We start from the raw sequence: 18,909 nt of genomic DNA on the forward strand, positions 1-18,909 counted from the left end.
CTTTGTTGCACTGAGTGATGCAGAGAAAGAGGGGTCCACTTGGTCCAATGACAACTTCCAACTCCTGTACAGAACAGGATGCAGTGGTATCACATCAACTTTTACCGCAGTTCTAGTATGGGTAATACTATTAATGAAATAATACGAGGGATACCTTTGTTCCACAGTGAATAACACCAATGTTAAATCAGTAATTTCTACTTCTGAAGTTAAAGTATGTTGGGATCACTCTGCACGGCTCGACCTTAAGGAGAAGGAGCTGTGGTAAACAGCTAAGAAGAAGCAAGAAAAACAGGGACACCTGCAAGCAGCAATCCTGACTGTGTGAGGGGCGCGTGGACAGCCCGTGATATCTTGTATATGGCCAATTAGTGTGTGCGCAGTGACTAATCGAAAATTATGATATATATTGGAGTCAGACAAGACAATAAACGGCATTGACCTGATCATATTGGTCGTACGCGTCGTGTCCGAGACTTCCGCGTCAAAAGTAAGGTTACTTCTTTCCTGCAGGCACTTACAATTGATTCACACGAGATTCTTAAACTTTACATAGCCACCTTTCCAAATCCCAGTCAGCAATGCAGCCACACCCCCATTCAAACATCGAGATCATCAGAATTGCAATGTATGTAGTATACAACCGTAACAAAATTTCCCTTTCCCTTAACATTTAAGATGGTATTTTTTGTAATACACTCCAGTCTTTTCCTCTTATTATTGCTTTCTTCCTTACTCTCAGCAACATTTATTTTCTCTTTAATTTTCACTCTCTGCTTCCTCCTTGCAAAATAATTTTCCATTATTTCCTAGTTTAGCCAGTTTGACTTCAATCAGCTGTGCTCTCCATCTTTCTTTCCCTGTGGTACATGTGTTTGTCCACCACCACCAAGCAAATTTCTTCACATCTGCCCTATCTCTTTCTCCACAGTTCTTGGGGTGGCAGCTTTAAAGTTAACACCACACATGCTATTCTTTTTGTCTCCTCAGACCTTGAAAGTCTGTTTATCACCAGGCATAAAACTTACTGGACACCCATGGTCACACAAACATCTCCTCTTATGAGGATTCAAGGGAGCTGGAGGTGCAGATGTGTGTCAGTCTGCTGTCTCCTCATCACATGAGGGCCTTGCCAGTTTTAGAGGCCAAAGCCAGGTCCACACAGACACATGAATAAGTGATTATGGTGCGAGCAGACATAGCTTTAAGTTAGCTAGCACATGCAATGGTACAGGTGCTGGAGGCTGCAAGAAGACATCAGTGTAGGCTAGCGCTCAGAGTGGATGTTAATCCCAGGGTCCCTGGAGGCTGCTGGTCCAGTTTTCAGCTGCAGTCTGTCATAAATTGCTGTCGACACCAGAGCAACTTAGGTAAAATCTAGTACCTGTGCCGCAACTGAGCCTTCAGTCGCTTCTGTAAATGTACCTTGGAAGACTTTGGTGACAGAACAGTCTTTGTGCATTAAACATGGAATGTGCCCCAGTGCATGCCAGGGGCAGACCTAGCAGGATTATGGTAGCTGGCTAACGGTGTCTGCAACTACCACTGCCAGAATTATAAATGGAACAGAAATTTAAACAAGTTAAAGGCGTTTTTTTTTTTTTTTCTTCAGTCAGCTGGAACCTGAGCTGGGCTACATCCTGTCTGGCTTCATCTGCCTGTTTCTAGTATTAGTGTGGACCAAAAATACAAGTATGAACCCTAAAGTGTTCCCAGCAGAGTCTGACTGAGACGCTTCCCTTGCAAAAGTGACACAGATTGCAGAGTCTTTTGTTCTGAATCACTCGGGAGTGCACTTGCTATCTAGGAAGGAAAGCTGTTGCTCTGAACAGGGGAAGAGCCCGAGTGCCTGTCACCTGAGAGTACAATCAGGTACTCAATACACACAGGACAACGTGGTCGTTCAACTGATGTACTTGATTGATCAGGCAAGTTATGGAAGGTGTGAACTGGCTTTCCCCCTCATGGGGAGTGATTTTTGGTATAAGAGTTAAGGAAAATGCTACATCTGAAAAATAGTTCTGGTGGGGTATTGGACAACTGGGGTAGGAGAAATTCTGCTTGGGGAAAGCTGCTGTTCTAGCAGGAGGGGGAATGATCTATATAAATAAGTAAATAAAGAAAACTTAGTCCTAACTCCCTCTAATCTCAAATCCCAAGTTTTTAAATAAAAAAAGTTTTGTGCCTTATTTCTGGTCTGTGGGGTCCCGAAACTCTTAGAATTTTATGTCTTTTTATGCCTCCAGTATAATTTTAAAACTGAGAGGGTGGCATTCATGTTATTTGTGGTGTCCCTCCTCTTTCAAATCTGAGATCGTACACCCTTAAAGCAATCACTAGTGGAATGAAATAAGTTTGCAGAAGTAGTAGACAATGCCGCCAACTTTATAAAACTGCATGTGCCCGGTGAAAGGCTTCAGAAACAAGATGCAGAAATGGTATGATTGGGATGACAGCTTGCAGCTGAATTACTGTGACGTAATTCAGTTTCTCCATTCCATCACAGGTTGCCACAAGGGGATTTAAACTGGGCGCGTGGGGAGCAGTGTGTGAAAAAGCATGCAGGATTTCAGACCACAGTCCCACCTGAAAGGCAGTATGCTCCCAGATGCCACGTGTTTTTTTTTAATGTATTATGGACTTTCAATGACACTGAGTAATTTTTGACCTCATGCTGTAATAAGCCATAATAATAGTAAAGTTATAGTAATATGATTGTCTGCATATGCAGAGGTCCCACCGTCCAAGCATACAGTGAGGAAACTGGTATTTAACAGTAAAATATGGGCAGGCCCCTTCTTCCTTGTAGATAGAGAGACATGCTGCCCCAATAAAAGAGGGTGCTGATTCAGTGTTTCATCAGGAGAAGAAATATTTATTATAAATCCCTTTTCCAGAGCCTTTTGGTCATTTATAAACAAGCATTTCCACAAGCGGGGAAGCTCCGGAGAAGCAGCTTCGCACAGCTTTGCCTCCCTGGTGGCTGGAGGATCCTGTGCCTTCCAGGGAGTCCGTTTGGATCCGAGCTGCCTGCTGTGGCTTGGGGCACTCCCGGGTTTGCTCTCTGATGTCTAACACTGCCGATAGGCCCCGGGGGCTGGGCAGCAGGGCCGGCAGGGCGGCGACGGGCCCCGGGGCTGCGGGGGCCTACGGTCCCCTCGCCGGGACGTTAATTAGCGCCACTCAATGCCTCCAGCGCCGCCGTCCCGCTCCTCCCCGCCGCAGGGGGCGCTGTGCGCTCCGTGCCGCCTGCGCGCGGGAGGGCGGGGCTTCGGGCCGCGTCCCGCTTCTCACGTTACGCCGCCGCCGCATCCCCCTCCCCGACACGCGGTCAGGAAGTCCCTGGCTCCGCTATTCCGCGGCGGCAGCCGCACAGGCCACGCCCCTTCTCTGCCCGCTCTCAACCAATCGCCGCGCCCACCCTCAGCCTCCGCGCGCCGACGCTGCCGGGCGGCGAGCCGCATCTCCTGTCTCTTTAAGGAAGCGCCGCGGCTCCTGCTTGGCTGCGGGGCCCAGCAGGGCGGGGCGAGGCGATAGAAGGAGTGGCTAAAGCGGAGCGCGAGCCGGGGCTGCTCCGTGGGTGCGCGCCTGCGCGGGGGCTGGGCGGGCGGCGGCGGCGGGGCTGCACCTGCGGCTGCCTTGGGGCGGGGCGGGAGCGCCGGCGGGCAGCGAGCGCGGAAATGCCGCGGCGGCCGGAGCAGCAGCGGTAGCTCTCGGGTGGCGGCAGCCCATGTGCGAGCCGCGCTCGGGGCGGCAAGGCGTCCTTCCTTCCGTGCCCGCCCCCAGCGCCGTGAGCCTGCCCCTGGCTGCCGCGCCTCCACCCGGGGCTATCGCCGCACCTGGGCCGCGCTCGCCGCCGGGAGGATGGCACAGCCGGCGGAGGAGGCGTGTGCCTGCGCCGCGGCACCGGGAGACGGCGGCGACGAGATGAACGGCAGGAAGGTTGCTCTCATCACCGGCATCACCGGGCAGGTAAGGGCGGGGGCTCCCCCTCGGTCCCAGGCTGTCCCCGTGTGGGCGGCCGGCTCTGACGGGGCTCCGGGAGGTGTGGGGAGGAGAGCCGCCGTGAGGCGCCCGTGGGTAGCCGTGACTGAGGCCTCGCGTGGGAGCGGAGGGCTTGGCGTGGGGCTGCCGGGCGCGTCCGCGTTTGTAAGCAGCGGCGACCCTCCCTCCCCGGGGCCACATCCCGGCCTCTAAAGCACCGCGTGACCGGGCGGCTGTCCCAGTGCTCGCTCAGCCCTCAGGGTTTCGTGCCGCCGGCCGTGCGGCGTGCAGAAGCTCCCTCTGACCGCCCCCAGCTGCCTCAGGGACGGACAGAGCGCCCCGAGGTACCAGGGTTCTCTGGCCTCAGGCACGCGTGGCGAGGGGAGCTTTGCCTGGGGGTTAGAAGTGATTTATCACTAGGTGTGTGTGAGGGGGGTGTATAATTTCTTTTTTATCTTGGCTTTGGACTGTCTTACACTAACCTCTACCAGGAATTCCAAAGAAATCAGCTAAACCTGTACTGGGATGAGGTGTGAATGGAGCGTCAATGAGAAAGGAGCCATGCCTGTAACCAATAATACAAGGAGCCAGTGTTGGGACTCTCCATCCTGATGGTCTGAAATGGTGAAGGTAGCAGTGCAGTGGTACCAGTGCACGTGTGAGGCAGCCTGGTTTTCAAATCGGGTTTGATTTGAGCAGGCTTGTCACTCAGAGGGGCTGTTTGTCACCTGTCTCTTTGACGTACTGGGTAGCCACGCATTTGCAGTCGGTACCTGCTTTCTACCCAGGCCTGAATGGATGGCAAAAGCGTCTCCTCGGGCCACTTGTTTTGTGTTCATGTGCATTCATTGCAGTCTCCGATTTTTTTGGCTGTATTACTCATAGGGATAATGATGCGCTCAGAGTCCTGGTGCTTTGAGCAGAAGGTGCAGGAGAAAGGTGTCATGGGAAGAAAAATCAGTTTCCCTTGGAGCAACTTCTGCACTGTGAGAAAGGATGTGCCAGTGGTGAGTTTTAACCTGGAGGAATGTTGATGTGTGCAGTTTGTAGCTTTTCTGCTACACTCACAACAAGCAGCTTGGATATTTGGTTGGATTGTTTGTCTGTGCAGAGGTCTGCATTGTTGTGTCTTTGCTGGCAAGTTGGTGCTGAATGAAAGTATATCGTGGATATACTTAGTCATATTTGAGGAGCAGTTTACTTTGCAGTGTGGATAGATGTTGCCCACTGCCTGGAAAAAAAAAGGCTCTGCTTGCGCACTGCTTATCTCTTAGAATGTGCTGAATGACTTCTGCTCGGAGGGTTTATCTTCTGTGATTGGTATAACCCGTTAAGTAGGTCATGTTGTATAGTAAGCATTAATGCTCATCTTAGAATCCCAGTGGAACAGCTTTTTTCCTTTATGGCTTGCATTTAATCAGTGACAGCTTCATACATGAAAGAACTTCTTCCCCTTCAACTGTGACTTATCTTGGTATGCTTGCAGATCCCCTTGTGAGGTGCTGGTGTGGATTGTTTAGAAGGCGGTGAGCATTGTGGAAAAGTACATGTCAAAACAAACATGTTGCTCTTTCACTCTGAGACAATGTAAGTCAATGCTTTTTTTTGTAGTAGAAGAGCCACCTGACCTTTTGTGAGGGCATAAATCCAGAGACGATATAGTGTCATAGCAACTTTCATCTGTTATCCAAGAGAACCTGTACTATGCTTTGAGTGTTCACCTACTGTTTGTGTTTTACCTCATTATGTCTGTTCTCACAAGACTTTCTGGTGCATACTCTTCCCGTAGGTTAGCAGCTGTCTGCCAATAGTGGGCTGAGGAAACCCCTCCAAGCAGCTGTCTGACAAGGAGATATAGCTATGTCTGAGAAGAGGAAAAACTAATAATCTGTGTATACTAACATTTTTGCTTGATCTTTATTTTTAGCAAGAGCACAGTCAGAGCTTTCCCAAGGACTACTTTGGTGCTGTGTGAACAGTCTTCCAGTGTGTTGACAGAAGTACATTTCTCTTCATCAAAAGATAGTAAGTTAGAGGCCTGTAGCTACAATGCCCCGATTCTTCCAGTACTGTGTTTTCTGTTATTTTTCTTTATTTTCAAAGTACCTCTTCCATCTTAATTTAACCTTTGTCAGGCATATTATTTAGCATTGAAACATGTGGAGAACCAGAGCTAGTAAAGGCCTGGGGTACCTGAAAGTTAGCTGGTGAAGTTGGGTGCCTTAATGACAAGACTGGAGCAATTCTTGGCTTAGGATGGAAGTTTCATGTTGAGGTTGGCCTCTTATGGGGTCCTATAGTCCCTCATCATTTTGAGATCTGCTGCTAGGAATCCTCATCCTTCTTTTCTTAGATGAACTTCAAAGAAAGTCACTGTAGTACTTGTTCGTTTTGCCGCTTTCACTCCCTTTCTTTATTTTCATGTAATAGCTTTCATTTTATTTGAAGAGGCCTCACTCGGAAGTGGGAGACCTGGGTTCTGTTTCCTGTCTGAGAATAGGCAGACTTGCATGTCCCACCTCCTGGGAGAAAGTCCTAGTGCCATCTGTAACTTAGTTACCCTGTGTAAAATGTACAAATATGCTGAAGAGGAAGCTAGAGCTCAGGCTTTGTCTTTCCCAGGTAGTTACGTTAATTACTGGGCTGAAGAGGGTTGGTCTGTTTCGCATTCTTCCTTGGAACTGGTGCTTTTTCAAGGTGGGAGATAAAGGCTTGGATCCCTTCAGACTGAGGAAGGTATAGAACAGAATCAGATGGTAGACTCCCCTTATTTAAACTGGGCCCCTTCTGCTACAGCACATTTCTTTAAAAAGTGAGTTGGCACAGTTGCATTGTATAAAGAACTCGTGTTTGTGTGTGGCCAGTGTACTCTGAGAGTATTTGCTGAACTAAGGCACAGTAGTGCCTGGTTCCTGGAACAAGGGTAGATGGGAGATAAGTATTGAGCTAACTGGGCTGTGACAATTTTAGGCAAAGGTAGAGTTGTGCTTTTGTCTTTAGAGTACTCTTGGGTCAAACAAGGTACTGCTTGAACTAGCGGCACTTCCTGTGTTGAGATGATGCCACAGCAATTATGCTTAATCATAGTGTTGAAATTGGACAACTCCTTTTATTTTTCAGAACATCTGTATAGCTGTGAACATCTCAATTGTCCATCTTTTCCACGGACAAAAGATGGGATTTTCTTTCTGCTATGATGGAGAAAGAGTTGAGCTCAGGTAGGGCTATGTTTTGACAATGGGGCAATTGACTGATGATGCAGCTTTTAACTGAAATATACCATGGAGTTATGGCACAGCTGTAACTTCTGATTTATGGACTTCAAATGGTATTCATAAGGCTTTACATCAGGCCAGAAGAGGAGGGGCTGTCTGTACAAGTTCTTCTGTATAGTGAGTGACTGGAGGCTTGTGCCATATGCCACCTTACTGCACTAGTTAACAAAACTAGTTCATGTGGCTTGCTTCTCTTCTGGATACAAGTTAAAAGGACAGGTCTCTGAGGGTGAATGTGCTACTGATAGGAGGGTGATTTTGTGACCTTTAGCCAAATAACAGGAGGAGTTTGCAATTTACATGGTGAAGCCACAAAGGAAAACAAATTCCATAGTTGCATGATCAGGACTCAAACAGCATTCTGGCTGCAAGGACTGGGCATTAGTCTCTATGAAATCAAAGCAGATAAATGAACCTCTACAAATTTCTGCATTTACCCATGGCGTTAGAGTGAAATCAGTATCATTCTGCCACTTGCATTACTGATAAGAGAGTCCAAGCACACAGCCAGTGGTATGATATACTCCTTTTGCAGTATTGAGATTTCCCTTATCTCCCTTCTCGCACCACAGCAGTGGGAAGAACCACACTTCACTGTTTTGCTGAAGTGACTTCCAGAATGAGGCAATTGCTGTGGTTGGGTGGATAAAACATTTCTGAAGTGTCACTTAGGCAAGTACCTTAGGCTACTTGTAGGTATTGCATTCATTTAAGGAAAAGTATTTAAAGTGAAACAGGTCTGTTGTGTGTATTAAAATATTGTGGTTTTTTTACAAAACTAGAATGTGACTCTTATTGGAAGAGTGTTTTCACAATGTGAAATAGATGTGCTAGACTCATCAAACTTTGATACCTTGAAGAATTACTGTGTAAAAATGGGAGTTTTGAATCCAATACCGGTATAACTAATAAGTTAATTATAGATATGCACATGTGTCTTGTCTCTTATTTGGGGAAGTGACTAAAACAGTACTTTCTGACAGCATCGTTTTCTAGGTATTGTGACTAAATGTCTTAAGTTGCATTTAAATATCTTTCTGGAAAGTCTGATTGTACTGCAGTCAGTCTGATTGTCTTTCTGTACACTAATGCTTGTAAGAGTGTTTAGATATTTGAGTTCTTGGAGAAATACCAAGAAATACTCTGGCTGAGTTCTAACTATGAGGTTATATGTTGATGTTTCTACTTTTTCCCCCTCAGTCACTGGATTATGAGCAGTGAATAATGTCTATCTTGTGTCTGGTGCTGTCCTGCTTTGCTTGGAGAGACAGTAAGGTAAGAGTAACAGGCACTTGCAAAGCTCAGTTTTGAATGAAGCAATGCACTAGAACTCGAGTGTGAACACGTGGCCAGAGGGTATTGCAAATTGTAGATGAAGAAAGTGGTTGTGTTTCTGCCGTGAGAGCTCTTAGAACAGCAACACTAGCACCAGCTTCTGCTCCCTCACTTGCAGTTCTGTCAAATTTAACTGTCATTTGGCAAAACTTAGGGTAGCAGCCTCGGAAATTTCAACCAAACACTAAGATAGTGTAAATACAACTGGCAAGGGAGTGTGCACGTAGAAACGCAAGAACGTTCTCATTAATTGGTTGATGTAGGTGGAATATGGGATCTGCCTCTGTCTTTCAGATATCAGAAGTTCAATCAGTTGCTTTTGTTCAGTCACTTGCCTTTGTTCCTGTAACACACCAAACCCCTACACATGTGTACTGCAAGTTTTATGCAGGTGTTACAGCTCATAGTTTGAGAAAGGCTAACTGTATTGAGATGGGGTGGGAGAAGGTACCGGGGAAGCAAGATTTGCTGTTGTGAATCAAGGTTATGTGTGTTTTTAATCTGGCTGTTGAGAATGAAACCAAGCAAGACAGATGCTGTGGGGCAAACTACTAGTAATAAGAGAACATAACTCATTTCTCAGTAGTTAAAAAAAGATAACAAATAGCTGGTATGGAGTGTGACTATAAAACCTTGATACTCTATGGCTAAAAGAACTTTGATTCTTGGAGAAGAGTTGTAAAGGGAACAGTTAAACAACTTCTTAGAAAAGATGCTTTAAGTATTGTGATCAAGTGGTGAGCTGGGAATCTTTGTTACTGGGGAGTGTGTGTATACCTGGAAGGCAGATGTAGAGAAACATTATATCCTGTTGTAAAAGAGAGGACACTGGTTTGCCAGGTGAAGGATAACATCCAAAGGATTGCTTTTCTGCATAGCAAAAACTATCCTCCTATTTCTGAAACTGACTAAAGCTAAATATTAGGATTGCTGCCGTTTCATTAAAACAAATATTTTCTTGGTTTCTGGTTAAAACTAAATATTAGTATTGCTGCTTTTTAATTTAAACAAATATTTATGTTGGTTGAAACATAACTCTATTTCAATTGCTGGCAAGAATTGTCTTGAATGAGAACTTCAGCAGTGTTGAACATCCTTATCTTAGTTTGAGGTTGTAGAGATGTAGGAACACTAATTTGGGCACAAACTGAAATACAAGAAACCTCATTTAAACTTCAGAGGGTGTGTGGTGTTTGGGGTTTTTTTGGCTGTTTTGTTTTTAAATGATGAGGGTAGTCATGCACTGGAACAGGCTGCCCAGAGAAATTGTGGGTTGCCTGTCCCTGGAGGTAGTCAGAGCTGAACAGGACATGGCCCTGAGCAACCTGCTCCAGTTGACCCTGGCTTGAGCAGGGATCTTGGATTGGGTGGTCTACAGAGGTCCCTTCCAATGTAAACTTCTGTGATTCTGTGAGTCCTCCACAGCTTCAGAAGTTGAACACCTGCAATTTGTGACAAGATGGCATAAGCAGCTTGTTGAAGACTCTGCAGCAAATCAGTAGTGGCTGTAGCATGAAATCCAGACTTGCTTAAAATATAATTACAGGTTTTTTCCTTTGCAGGATGTAAGTAAGAAGCATTACTATCAAGTGTGATCCAAAACTCTTGATAAAAGGGTATTTTATTGAAAAGTAGCATAAAAAAATACTGAAATATGAGACTAGAATATTATCTGAAAACAGAGGTCCTATTTTTAAAAGATGCCTGAATTTTGATTGTCTTGGCTCCCCTTTTGAAGGGAGGAGGGGTACCAGATAGTCTAATTCAGCTAATGCATTGACCTCTTGTTGAAGGAATCTCTAACTACATGTTCCAATGCTTTACTCTTCTTTCATCTGCGTTTCATACTTCACAACAATACGTGCAGACTGGCAGGGCTTTTGCCTTCTCCAAGAGCTGGGAGCCCAGGACACTGGCTGCGCTCTGTGCCTGCCTAGAGAAGCCCAACTGTATTCCATTGCCTTGCAGAATAGTGCAGCTAGTGGTGGTGGTCAAACATAAGTGAGCTAGAAGATATTCATGGTAAAAACTGTGGCTGGTACAGGATTAGTTCATGTGTGTCTTGATGTATTAACTTCCCTTTTTTCTTTCCATCTTTGCACAGCTTTTATCAGTGTTTGTGACTGCCAGTGAAGTCTATTCTCTAGTTGCTTACTGGAGAGGGAAGGTCTGGTAGCCTGGCTCAGCTAGCAGGTATTAACTCAAGGATTTAATCTGATTCCTTGTGCTTGAACAGGGTATGTACAGGATATGGATTGAAAAACATTGTGAACAGCAAGTAAATTATAAGGTACTGTATACTGTGATGTATAACTGCTGTGAAAGTAGATACAATACTGAAAATGTTCCAGGAAAAATAAAATTACAAAGTTCATGTTAATGGTGCTAAGATACGAAACAGATAGAAGCATCGTACCCAGTTTGGGTTTAGGAAGCTGACTTCTTCCAAGCAGCATTTCTCATGAAAGTTTCTGATCCTGTGAATAGTCATAGGGGGCTATTGCCACTGCTGCCCAGACTGACAAGGAGAGCAGAATGTCCCATTGCCAGTAGCATGCTACTTGCTTAGTGTTGGGTTTTTTTGGTTTTGGATTTTTTAATTTAATGAAGATTGACTGTTAGTGTAGACAGAGCCTGTATTTCTGTTTCGTAAGATTTTTTAAAGAGTTGAAGCATCCTGTTCTCTGTGTACCTACAGCCAATCCAAACTGAAGAGAGAACTCCTGTGAAAACACTTTTCCTGTGATTTCATCCTCTCCCACTAAATTTTGGTCTTTTTTTTTCTCCTCTGATTGTCTCTTTCAGATCCTTTTGGCTGTTGAGCTTTCTGCACAAGGGAGTCAGTTTCTTAGAAAATAGATAGTTATGCAGAAGTACAAGGAAAATGGAGTACTTAAGCCTACTGATGTCCTTTGTGAAGATCACGTCAAAGGTTACCACTTTAATCCCTGTAATCCAAGGAAGCTGAATAAAAGGTTTTTCAGTGCAGTTGTGATACTGGTATTCATCCTAGTGGTGCTTCCTGTTGCCCATACCTTATTTCTCTGAGGAGTACTGAGACTGAGTTTCTTTGCACTTACCTACACTTTTGGTCTGCGAGGCAAGAAGTACTTTGTCTTGACAATTTCTAGCAACTTTATCCCAGCTTCTTCAGACTTTTGGGTCTGGAGTAGAGTGCTGCTTACGTATCTGTTCTTACAAAACTTGCCAGCTCTGGTTTTCCTACACTCTTGCAGCACAACTCGGGCTTATTTTGGAAAGCTTGGTTTCCTTGAAGCACTAGGTGAACAATGACATGAGAGCAAGTCAGCAGTGTGGTGGATGTCTAATTTCCTCTCACAGATGTGTGCTTTCTTGCTCTAAGTCTCTTCTTGCTACTTTGGTTGCTTTTTGGCTAAATGAGCTAAATAAAAGTGGTTTTTCTTGCTATTTTTGTCATCTTCTGCTTCTTTCATATGAGTTCACTGTTTTTTCAGGACCTCAGCTAAGGAATTCCTTTGGGTCATATGTGTATGAACTGGGGGATGCAGTTATGTCCAGAATTTTCGTTTGAGCAGATATAGGAGGTGAAGTAAAAGAGTGGAATTCTTTCCGGTCTCTTCTTAACTATTACTGGAAAGTCTCTGTAGCTTGTTCCATTTCTAGGGTGTGCACAGACTTCACAATCTAAATCCATAATGAAGCTTTTGTAAAGCCTGCCAAACAAGTTGATGTAAACTAGCTTATCTGTTGTCACCAGTGCTTTTTACATGTGTCATTAAACAACTGAGCTTCCTCGTATGCAATGTAAATGTCGCAACAATTTTTCTTTTCATTTATTCACAAATACACACAAAGTAGTATAGCTAAAGCAGGCTTCCTTTAGGAGCATTTCTTGTTAAAGTATCTTTTTTTAATGGGAAACATGAATTTTGCTTTGACTCAATGTCGTCTCATCAGTAAACAAATTAAGTCTAAGGACATGTCTGACTTTATGATCTGTTTGCAGTTAGTTCAGGGATAAGTACCGTGAAGAGCATGTGATACTGTACCCTGAGACAACTCCATTGAATAATGGACAGCTGCCTTGTGCCGTCAAATTGGTCAGTTGGAAGCTGACAATATCACAACACCTTTGTAGCAATGCTCAGCTAAGTACAGTGATCCAGCAGGTATCTTGGCCACAAAAATATACTTGCCTTGGGTGTGGGATGCCACAGACCCTGGATTTTTGCAAAGTTTCCAGTAGATAAACTAGCTTGTGCTGCATTTGCTGTGCTTGAACACCTTTGAAATAACAGGAAGAAAATACGCTTGCTCTGGGAAAATCTGACTAACTATTATATGTGGTAAGATACAGTCAAATTTTATGAAAGATTTCTGCAGATATTTGCTTTAGCTGTCATTTGTCCCATTTGTTGCCGCTTGGAAATTCTTCTCAAAGGGAAGTTCTTGCAGCCTGTAGTGACATCTAATGCAGAAGGTAAAGTTTGCTGTGTTGAATGTCAAGTTGAGTGCTTTTGCTGTAATGAGAAGATACCTTGTCTCTGCTGCGTATCTGACACCTGTATAGCTATTAAATATGTGCCTCGGCTTTTTTTCCTCTTCCAAGTTCCTGAGATGATGTTCTTTGAATGCGTTGTGTATATCGCATACAAACCTCTAAAGCTTCTTCTACGGTGGTGCTGAAGCATGTGGTAATAGATACACTGTCAGGTCTACTGTAACTGTACTTGTGTATTCATAGGCACTTTGAGGTAGCATGTCACCATACTTCGATGGAAGTCTTTAAACAACCCAACCCTCCCACTTCATCCCCCCCAAATCAGAAAACACGTAGCAACTTGAAAAGAGTAGACAATTCTCTTTGTATCCTATAATGTCTGAACCCACGCCAGAAGTAGCTTGAACATACTTACCACTTTATGAATGGAAGTAAGCCTTTTCCAAGGCATGTAAAATAGTATATATGCCTAGAAGGAAATAAAACATGAAGTCAGGCAGCGAATACTTCTGACTGTTCCTGCACATACCCTGTTTCTGATTTTTATGCTTCTAGTTAGATATGCTGCAGTCCCTTCTGACTGCTGCTGTAGTCCCTACCTGTACGCTTCCGTTTGTGCTGTTCTGGAACTGGGAAACAACATCTGACTGTTTAGGCTACTACTTGTCAAACTGCAGGCATGCTGTCATGGGGTGTGGTTATTGTGTTCGCTTTCTTCCTAACGTTTGTTTAATGTATACAGGATCTCTTTAGGTGCCCTAGCCATGGCTGGCTTCATCAGTGATACTGGTGGTGACCCATAGCTTCGTCTTGATTGTGATTTCTCTTTTAGAAGGATAAGGAACAGCTTATGGCTGTTTAGCTGCTGGTTGGTGTCCTTGCTTGGTGTCATCAGCACCGATAGCACTCTCTAAAAGCATAAACATTACTGTGGAGCAGGTTTGTTTTTTGAAATGCTGAAATCTGGCTATGCTTTCTGGATTTCATACAACTAAAAAATTGCGGTTTTGATGTCAAGCGTAACTTTCCCATGATTGCATAGTAGTATTCTGTCAATGTATTCCTGCCAAAATTTAGCATGCTGTTTGCCTCTGAAATTGAAATACTATTAAAATCCTACAAGATATACAGTATAAAAGGGATATAGAGCTCTTCAGACCCCCATGCAAATATTATATTCTTCCATCGTCTAGGTGGCTTTGTGAAGTATGTGTTCCCTGGAATGCTTAAGAAAACTGATGAAGCCTAAGCCTGGTCTGTACCAGCAAACTTCACAGCCTCTTTGCTTACAAGTTGTTGGTTTTTTTTTCCCCCCTTGGTGTTTGCAGTGATGCTTGAAGCTGTTTCAGAATCTGGCTGGCCTTTGAACAGCAGCAGGTGCTATGGTTGGAGGTCTGCAGGTTCAGTAGCATATGTTTCATTTTTTGAAGGTGAAACGAAGTTGGAGAATTATTCTTGAAGATGTGAAAGCAAGGAAGTCATAAAGACTAAGAGTTAAACTTCAGTTTATGCCCTTGCCAGCCTGTTTTAGGGAAATAGTCGTACTTGCAGCTGTTCTGAGACTGAAAACTTATAACTATGTGGTTTTGTTTCATGTATTTGATTTCTTGGAATTCTGAAGGTCACCTGATATGCATTAAATGTTCCTGTGTTCATATTGCAGCCCTTCATAGTTGAATATATAGTGTAACTGTTTCAGTCCTCTTTCTGCATTTTAAAGTGAGAAGAGGATTTTTTCATTAATTTGAGAGTTCTTTGTTATTCAAGAATGAAGTAGGAGTCTTATATTGACCATGTCTCCAAAACAACAGTTGCTGCAATTTCTGCTGGTAATCTCTTGTACTTTCGTACTCTTGCAGCTATGCTGGATCACTATTTAGTCATGTTAAAAAAAACACCTTTGTGCAAATGCGTTATTATGCTACGATTCTAGATTTGTGAAGTGTAGGTAGAATTTCAAATCATTACATTGTCTGTTGCTTTTCTTGCTCAAACAGTATGAGAGATTGGACTTCCTTAAAATTGGAAGGTAACTCAGATGGGGAAATACTGACAGCTAATTCCTTTTTCAGTGCAGTTCAGCTCTGTCACATACAAACTGTCGGTTTTAATCGTATCCCAGGATCTCACATCTATCTATTGTCTTGATCAGTTAAAGGGAAGTGTAACACAGGCCTGAAAACAGACAGGACCTTAAAACGAGTAAAATTCCCTATGCAATAATGCTGTGGTTTTGATTTTGATAAATTGAACTCTAAAATGATGGTTTAAGTTATTTTTAGTTAACATGAAGGTGCGTGAAGCAAGAAATAAGAGTGCGCACATGTATTTGAAATGTACGACTTCCCCATCAGTTAATGCTGTAACTAGTACTTGCAGTGGTGGATGTACAGCTTACTCTTGATACTGGTTAAGTAGGTTGAGTTTCTTTCCGAATTGCTTGGTGTGACTTCAAAACGTGATGCTGAACTTTCACTAATTAATTGAAGCCATTTCATTTCCTTTGTACAAGCTTGCATTGCGGGTGATGGATTGTCATCTCGGGTGGGAACCTTCTTGCTTAACTCTTTCTACACCTGAGCCAGTTGTCTAGGCAGCTGTTTCGGTGAGTGAGAACCCTTTAGCTGATTGAGAGCCCGGGCTTGTTGGAGCAAATGCAGGTGCCTACCCTGAAATAAGACCGGTGCTATGAATTACATTGGCTATATGCATATCTGCTCTGCTGACTGTGAAAGGGGCTTAGGGTGGCTGCCTGATGGCTCCTGAGTAGCACTACTTCTGGCAATGAGGAAGCATTTATTTTATCTGAAGCACTCTGTAGGATAAGCAAAGGTGACAAAACTTGATTACTTGTGTTGTTTCATCTAGAAGGAAGAACATACTGTGTAATAAATGTGTGTATGCACAATTAAAGAAATGGGGACTGAGTGCTTTTACAGGTACTGCCTGTGAGACTGCTGCTTTGGAGTTGATCTGAAGAGGAATGGGGCTCCCAAATCACTACCTGCCTCCTCGGCACCTTCCACACCACTGCAGCTACGTTGTCACTGCTGTCCTCTCCACCCCTGACTCTAGTCTTTCTGTTTGAGGGACTGACTGGCGTGTTTGATTTCTACCTTGCTTGGCCTCGATGTGTCTTATGTTGCTCTCCATCACGTGTGTTCTGTGACTTTAATGTTAAACCACGCTTCCAGCCAAAAATGTAATGGTTTTGCTTCCAAAACTCTCTGGAGAGTTCAGGTATTTTTGTCTATTGGCTCACTGAGACTGTGGCATTTTGGTGTAAGCTAAAGACTGTCCATGTTTCGCTTGTAAAACCTTCCTATAATAACTTACAAATGTTGGCACCTACTGTATGGCCTGTGTGTGCTGAAGGACAGGATGGGGCCAGTTTATAGCTCTGGATGGTAGGAAAAGGGAAAGGGTGGCCAAAACTCAATTAAAGAGAGATTCTTTTGAAGGAAGTACAAGCCCACATTCCTAATGAAGGCCTGAAATCTTGTGAGTGATTCAATATACTGAATGATCCTGACCAGCTCTTGACTTTCACTGGGGGTGGTTTTGATGCTTTTTTTTAATTGCTTTCATTAAGAAATAATTTAAACTTATAACTGGCCAATGCCATTCCCATCAACTCAAATCTGTCCTTTTGGAAAAAACCCAAAAACTCAGTAAAGCTTAAAAGATTACTCTTACCAATTCAGATAGGGTTTTTTCCCCTTTAGTTTAACATTCTGTGTGTGCTCAGATTTCCCTCTGGTGTGTTTGGGACTGAGAGAAAGATGGAGGGGAGGGTTTATACAGTTCCAGAATTTGTTACGTGTGTTGCCTTAAGTTTTTCTAGTTCCACATGTTTCCCTGATTATCTTAATGAGGAGGCTTCATTTTAATGTGGGATAAGGGGAAAAGATGTAGGAAAGGCCAGGAGGAAAAACTACTCTTGTTTCTGTCTTTAATGCATTTGGCACTACGTATGTGGAAGAAACATAGCTCTGTTTATATATTAGTGTGTTGGGGATCAGAGCATTAAAATTCGATGTTTAATTAAATTATCTTACTAAGTATTACAACTAAGAGACACTACAGCTTTTCCACACTGAGGCAGTCAAGGGTGCTAGCCTTTTAAGCTAGTCTGTAATGTTCATCATAATTAAACTTAATAGCTAAATAGAATAAAATCTAGAACCCCTGCAGTATGCCTGATGCATCAAGATGCACTGGGAAGAAGGTATTTTGGATTCTGGTCACATCCTGTTTGTGGTTTGGTTCTGCCTTTTCTTTAAAAGAAGATGGTCTCTTATTGCAGGACTTCTTTAGTGTTCTATCCCTAACACATGTTTGAAATGCTGTGTTTTTCATACTTGTTTGGGAGGGACGTGGATCCTGTGTCAGCGTAAGTGGGGCTTTCAATTTTGTGCACGCACAGGGCTAATCACTTACTGCTCATTTCTCGGTTACAGATTTCCTTGCTCAAATGGTGCCTTTTCAAACATAAATCTGTTAATGCAGTTCTGTGTTTAAGCAAATGGTGGCCAAGTTACAAAGATGTATAGCTGTGAAGTGTGTATTAGCATGCAGTTTCTTTGGTATACCTCTAATTCTTGAAGAACGTATGCCAAAATAGAAAATCACACTCTTACTTCTCAGTTTCTTGCCCTCTACCAAGTTTCTGTCTTGCAGTATTTACCAAACTGTCTTTTAAGGTGTAGTCCTATTTGGCAATGATCATATCGAAAAATGACTTCCAAATTCTGGATCTTACTACTTGGAGATTATGTATTAAAATATAGTTGACTCTTGCATTTTACCCAGTGAAAACAGAAACCCTGCTCCCAATGGATACAGGCGCAATATGCTTGCTTCTACTGAAGGCCGTTTTTACAGCTGGGTGTTAAAGTCATGAAAACCAAACTGCTGACACAGCCTCAATCATAGTGCCACAAGTAGCACTTCTTTGTTTTTGTACGACAGTTTCAGTGGTACTATTAATAGCTGGCTCCTTACAGGTGTTCATGTATAATAAGTGGTATAAGACAACACTTGGTAAGTTTTCAAATGAATCACGTTAATTCCAGGATTAATTTCTGCAGAGAGACCTTTTGACTTTTTTTCCCTTTTGAGGTTTTTGGTCATAAAAATCCATATGTTGAAAATGTTCATTACTTCTAATTCTTCAAGCGCAGCTTTGTGTTGGGGGGGGGGGGGGGGAGCAGAAAAAAAAGGCTTGCCTGTGGTAGTGGGCAGCCCCACTTAATCTGATGTTTCTGTTGTCAGTCTCCTCAGGGAAAAATACTGATCTCTTCATTTTACTGGTCTGCCATCGCTGCGTGGCTGGTGGGACAGCGTAGGAAGTGTAGCTGCAGCGTTGCCCTCTTCCAGGGAATACGAGGTGCGGCCAGACTCTGAAGAAGAGCCTGTGTGCTTCTATTTCAGACACCAGCAAGGAAAACAGTACAGTAGTAAAGGCTTTCCTCAGCTGTTGCTGGGTGTATATGTGGATGTCTCGTGCTTTTAGCAGAACGTGACGGAAGGCAGCGCTCCCAGTGCCGGGCTTTCTGTTGCTCCCCCTTGGGTCTGGTGTACACGGTGGGGTTAGGAGGACAAAGGAGTGACTGTGCAGAACGTGAGTCTGGAACAGCTTAGGTGGCTATAGTCACTCCTCAGCTTAGACAAACACCCTCTGAGTGAACTGTAAAACCCATTGTTCTCTCGTACGTTTATCGCTGAGCCCCGTTTTAAAGCAGCTGAGGACTGGCGCGTTGCCTCTACCAGGTAGTGCCGGTTAATGTAATAATACACCAGGACATAATTATCTCGACCTCTGGAGAAACT

The 18,909-nt window shown here is 43.8% G+C and overlaps 1 protein-coding gene across 1 annotated transcript in view; it reads left to right on the plus strand.

Moving 5' to 3' along the window:
• Positions 1–3,524: 3,524 nt before the first annotated feature.
• The window catches only part of GMDS (GDP-mannose 4,6-dehydratase), a gene marked incomplete at its 3' end in the record, with an annotated part of 432,088 nt that continues 416,703 nt past the window's right edge, over positions 3,525–18,909 (plus strand). Inside the window, exon 1 of the mRNA XM_082014902.1 lies at positions 3,525–3,972. Within this exon, the coding sequence (XP_081871028.1) occupies positions 3,865–3,972 (108 nt within the window). The 5' untranslated portion in view covers positions 3,525–3,864. The remainder of the gene's footprint in view (positions 3,973–18,909) is intronic.

Source organism: Phaethon aethereus (assembly GCF_964289735.1).
Source record: "Phaethon aethereus genome assembly, chromosome: 2".
Taxonomy (NCBI): Eukaryota; Metazoa; Chordata; class Aves; order Phaethontiformes; family Phaethontidae; genus Phaethon; species Phaethon aethereus.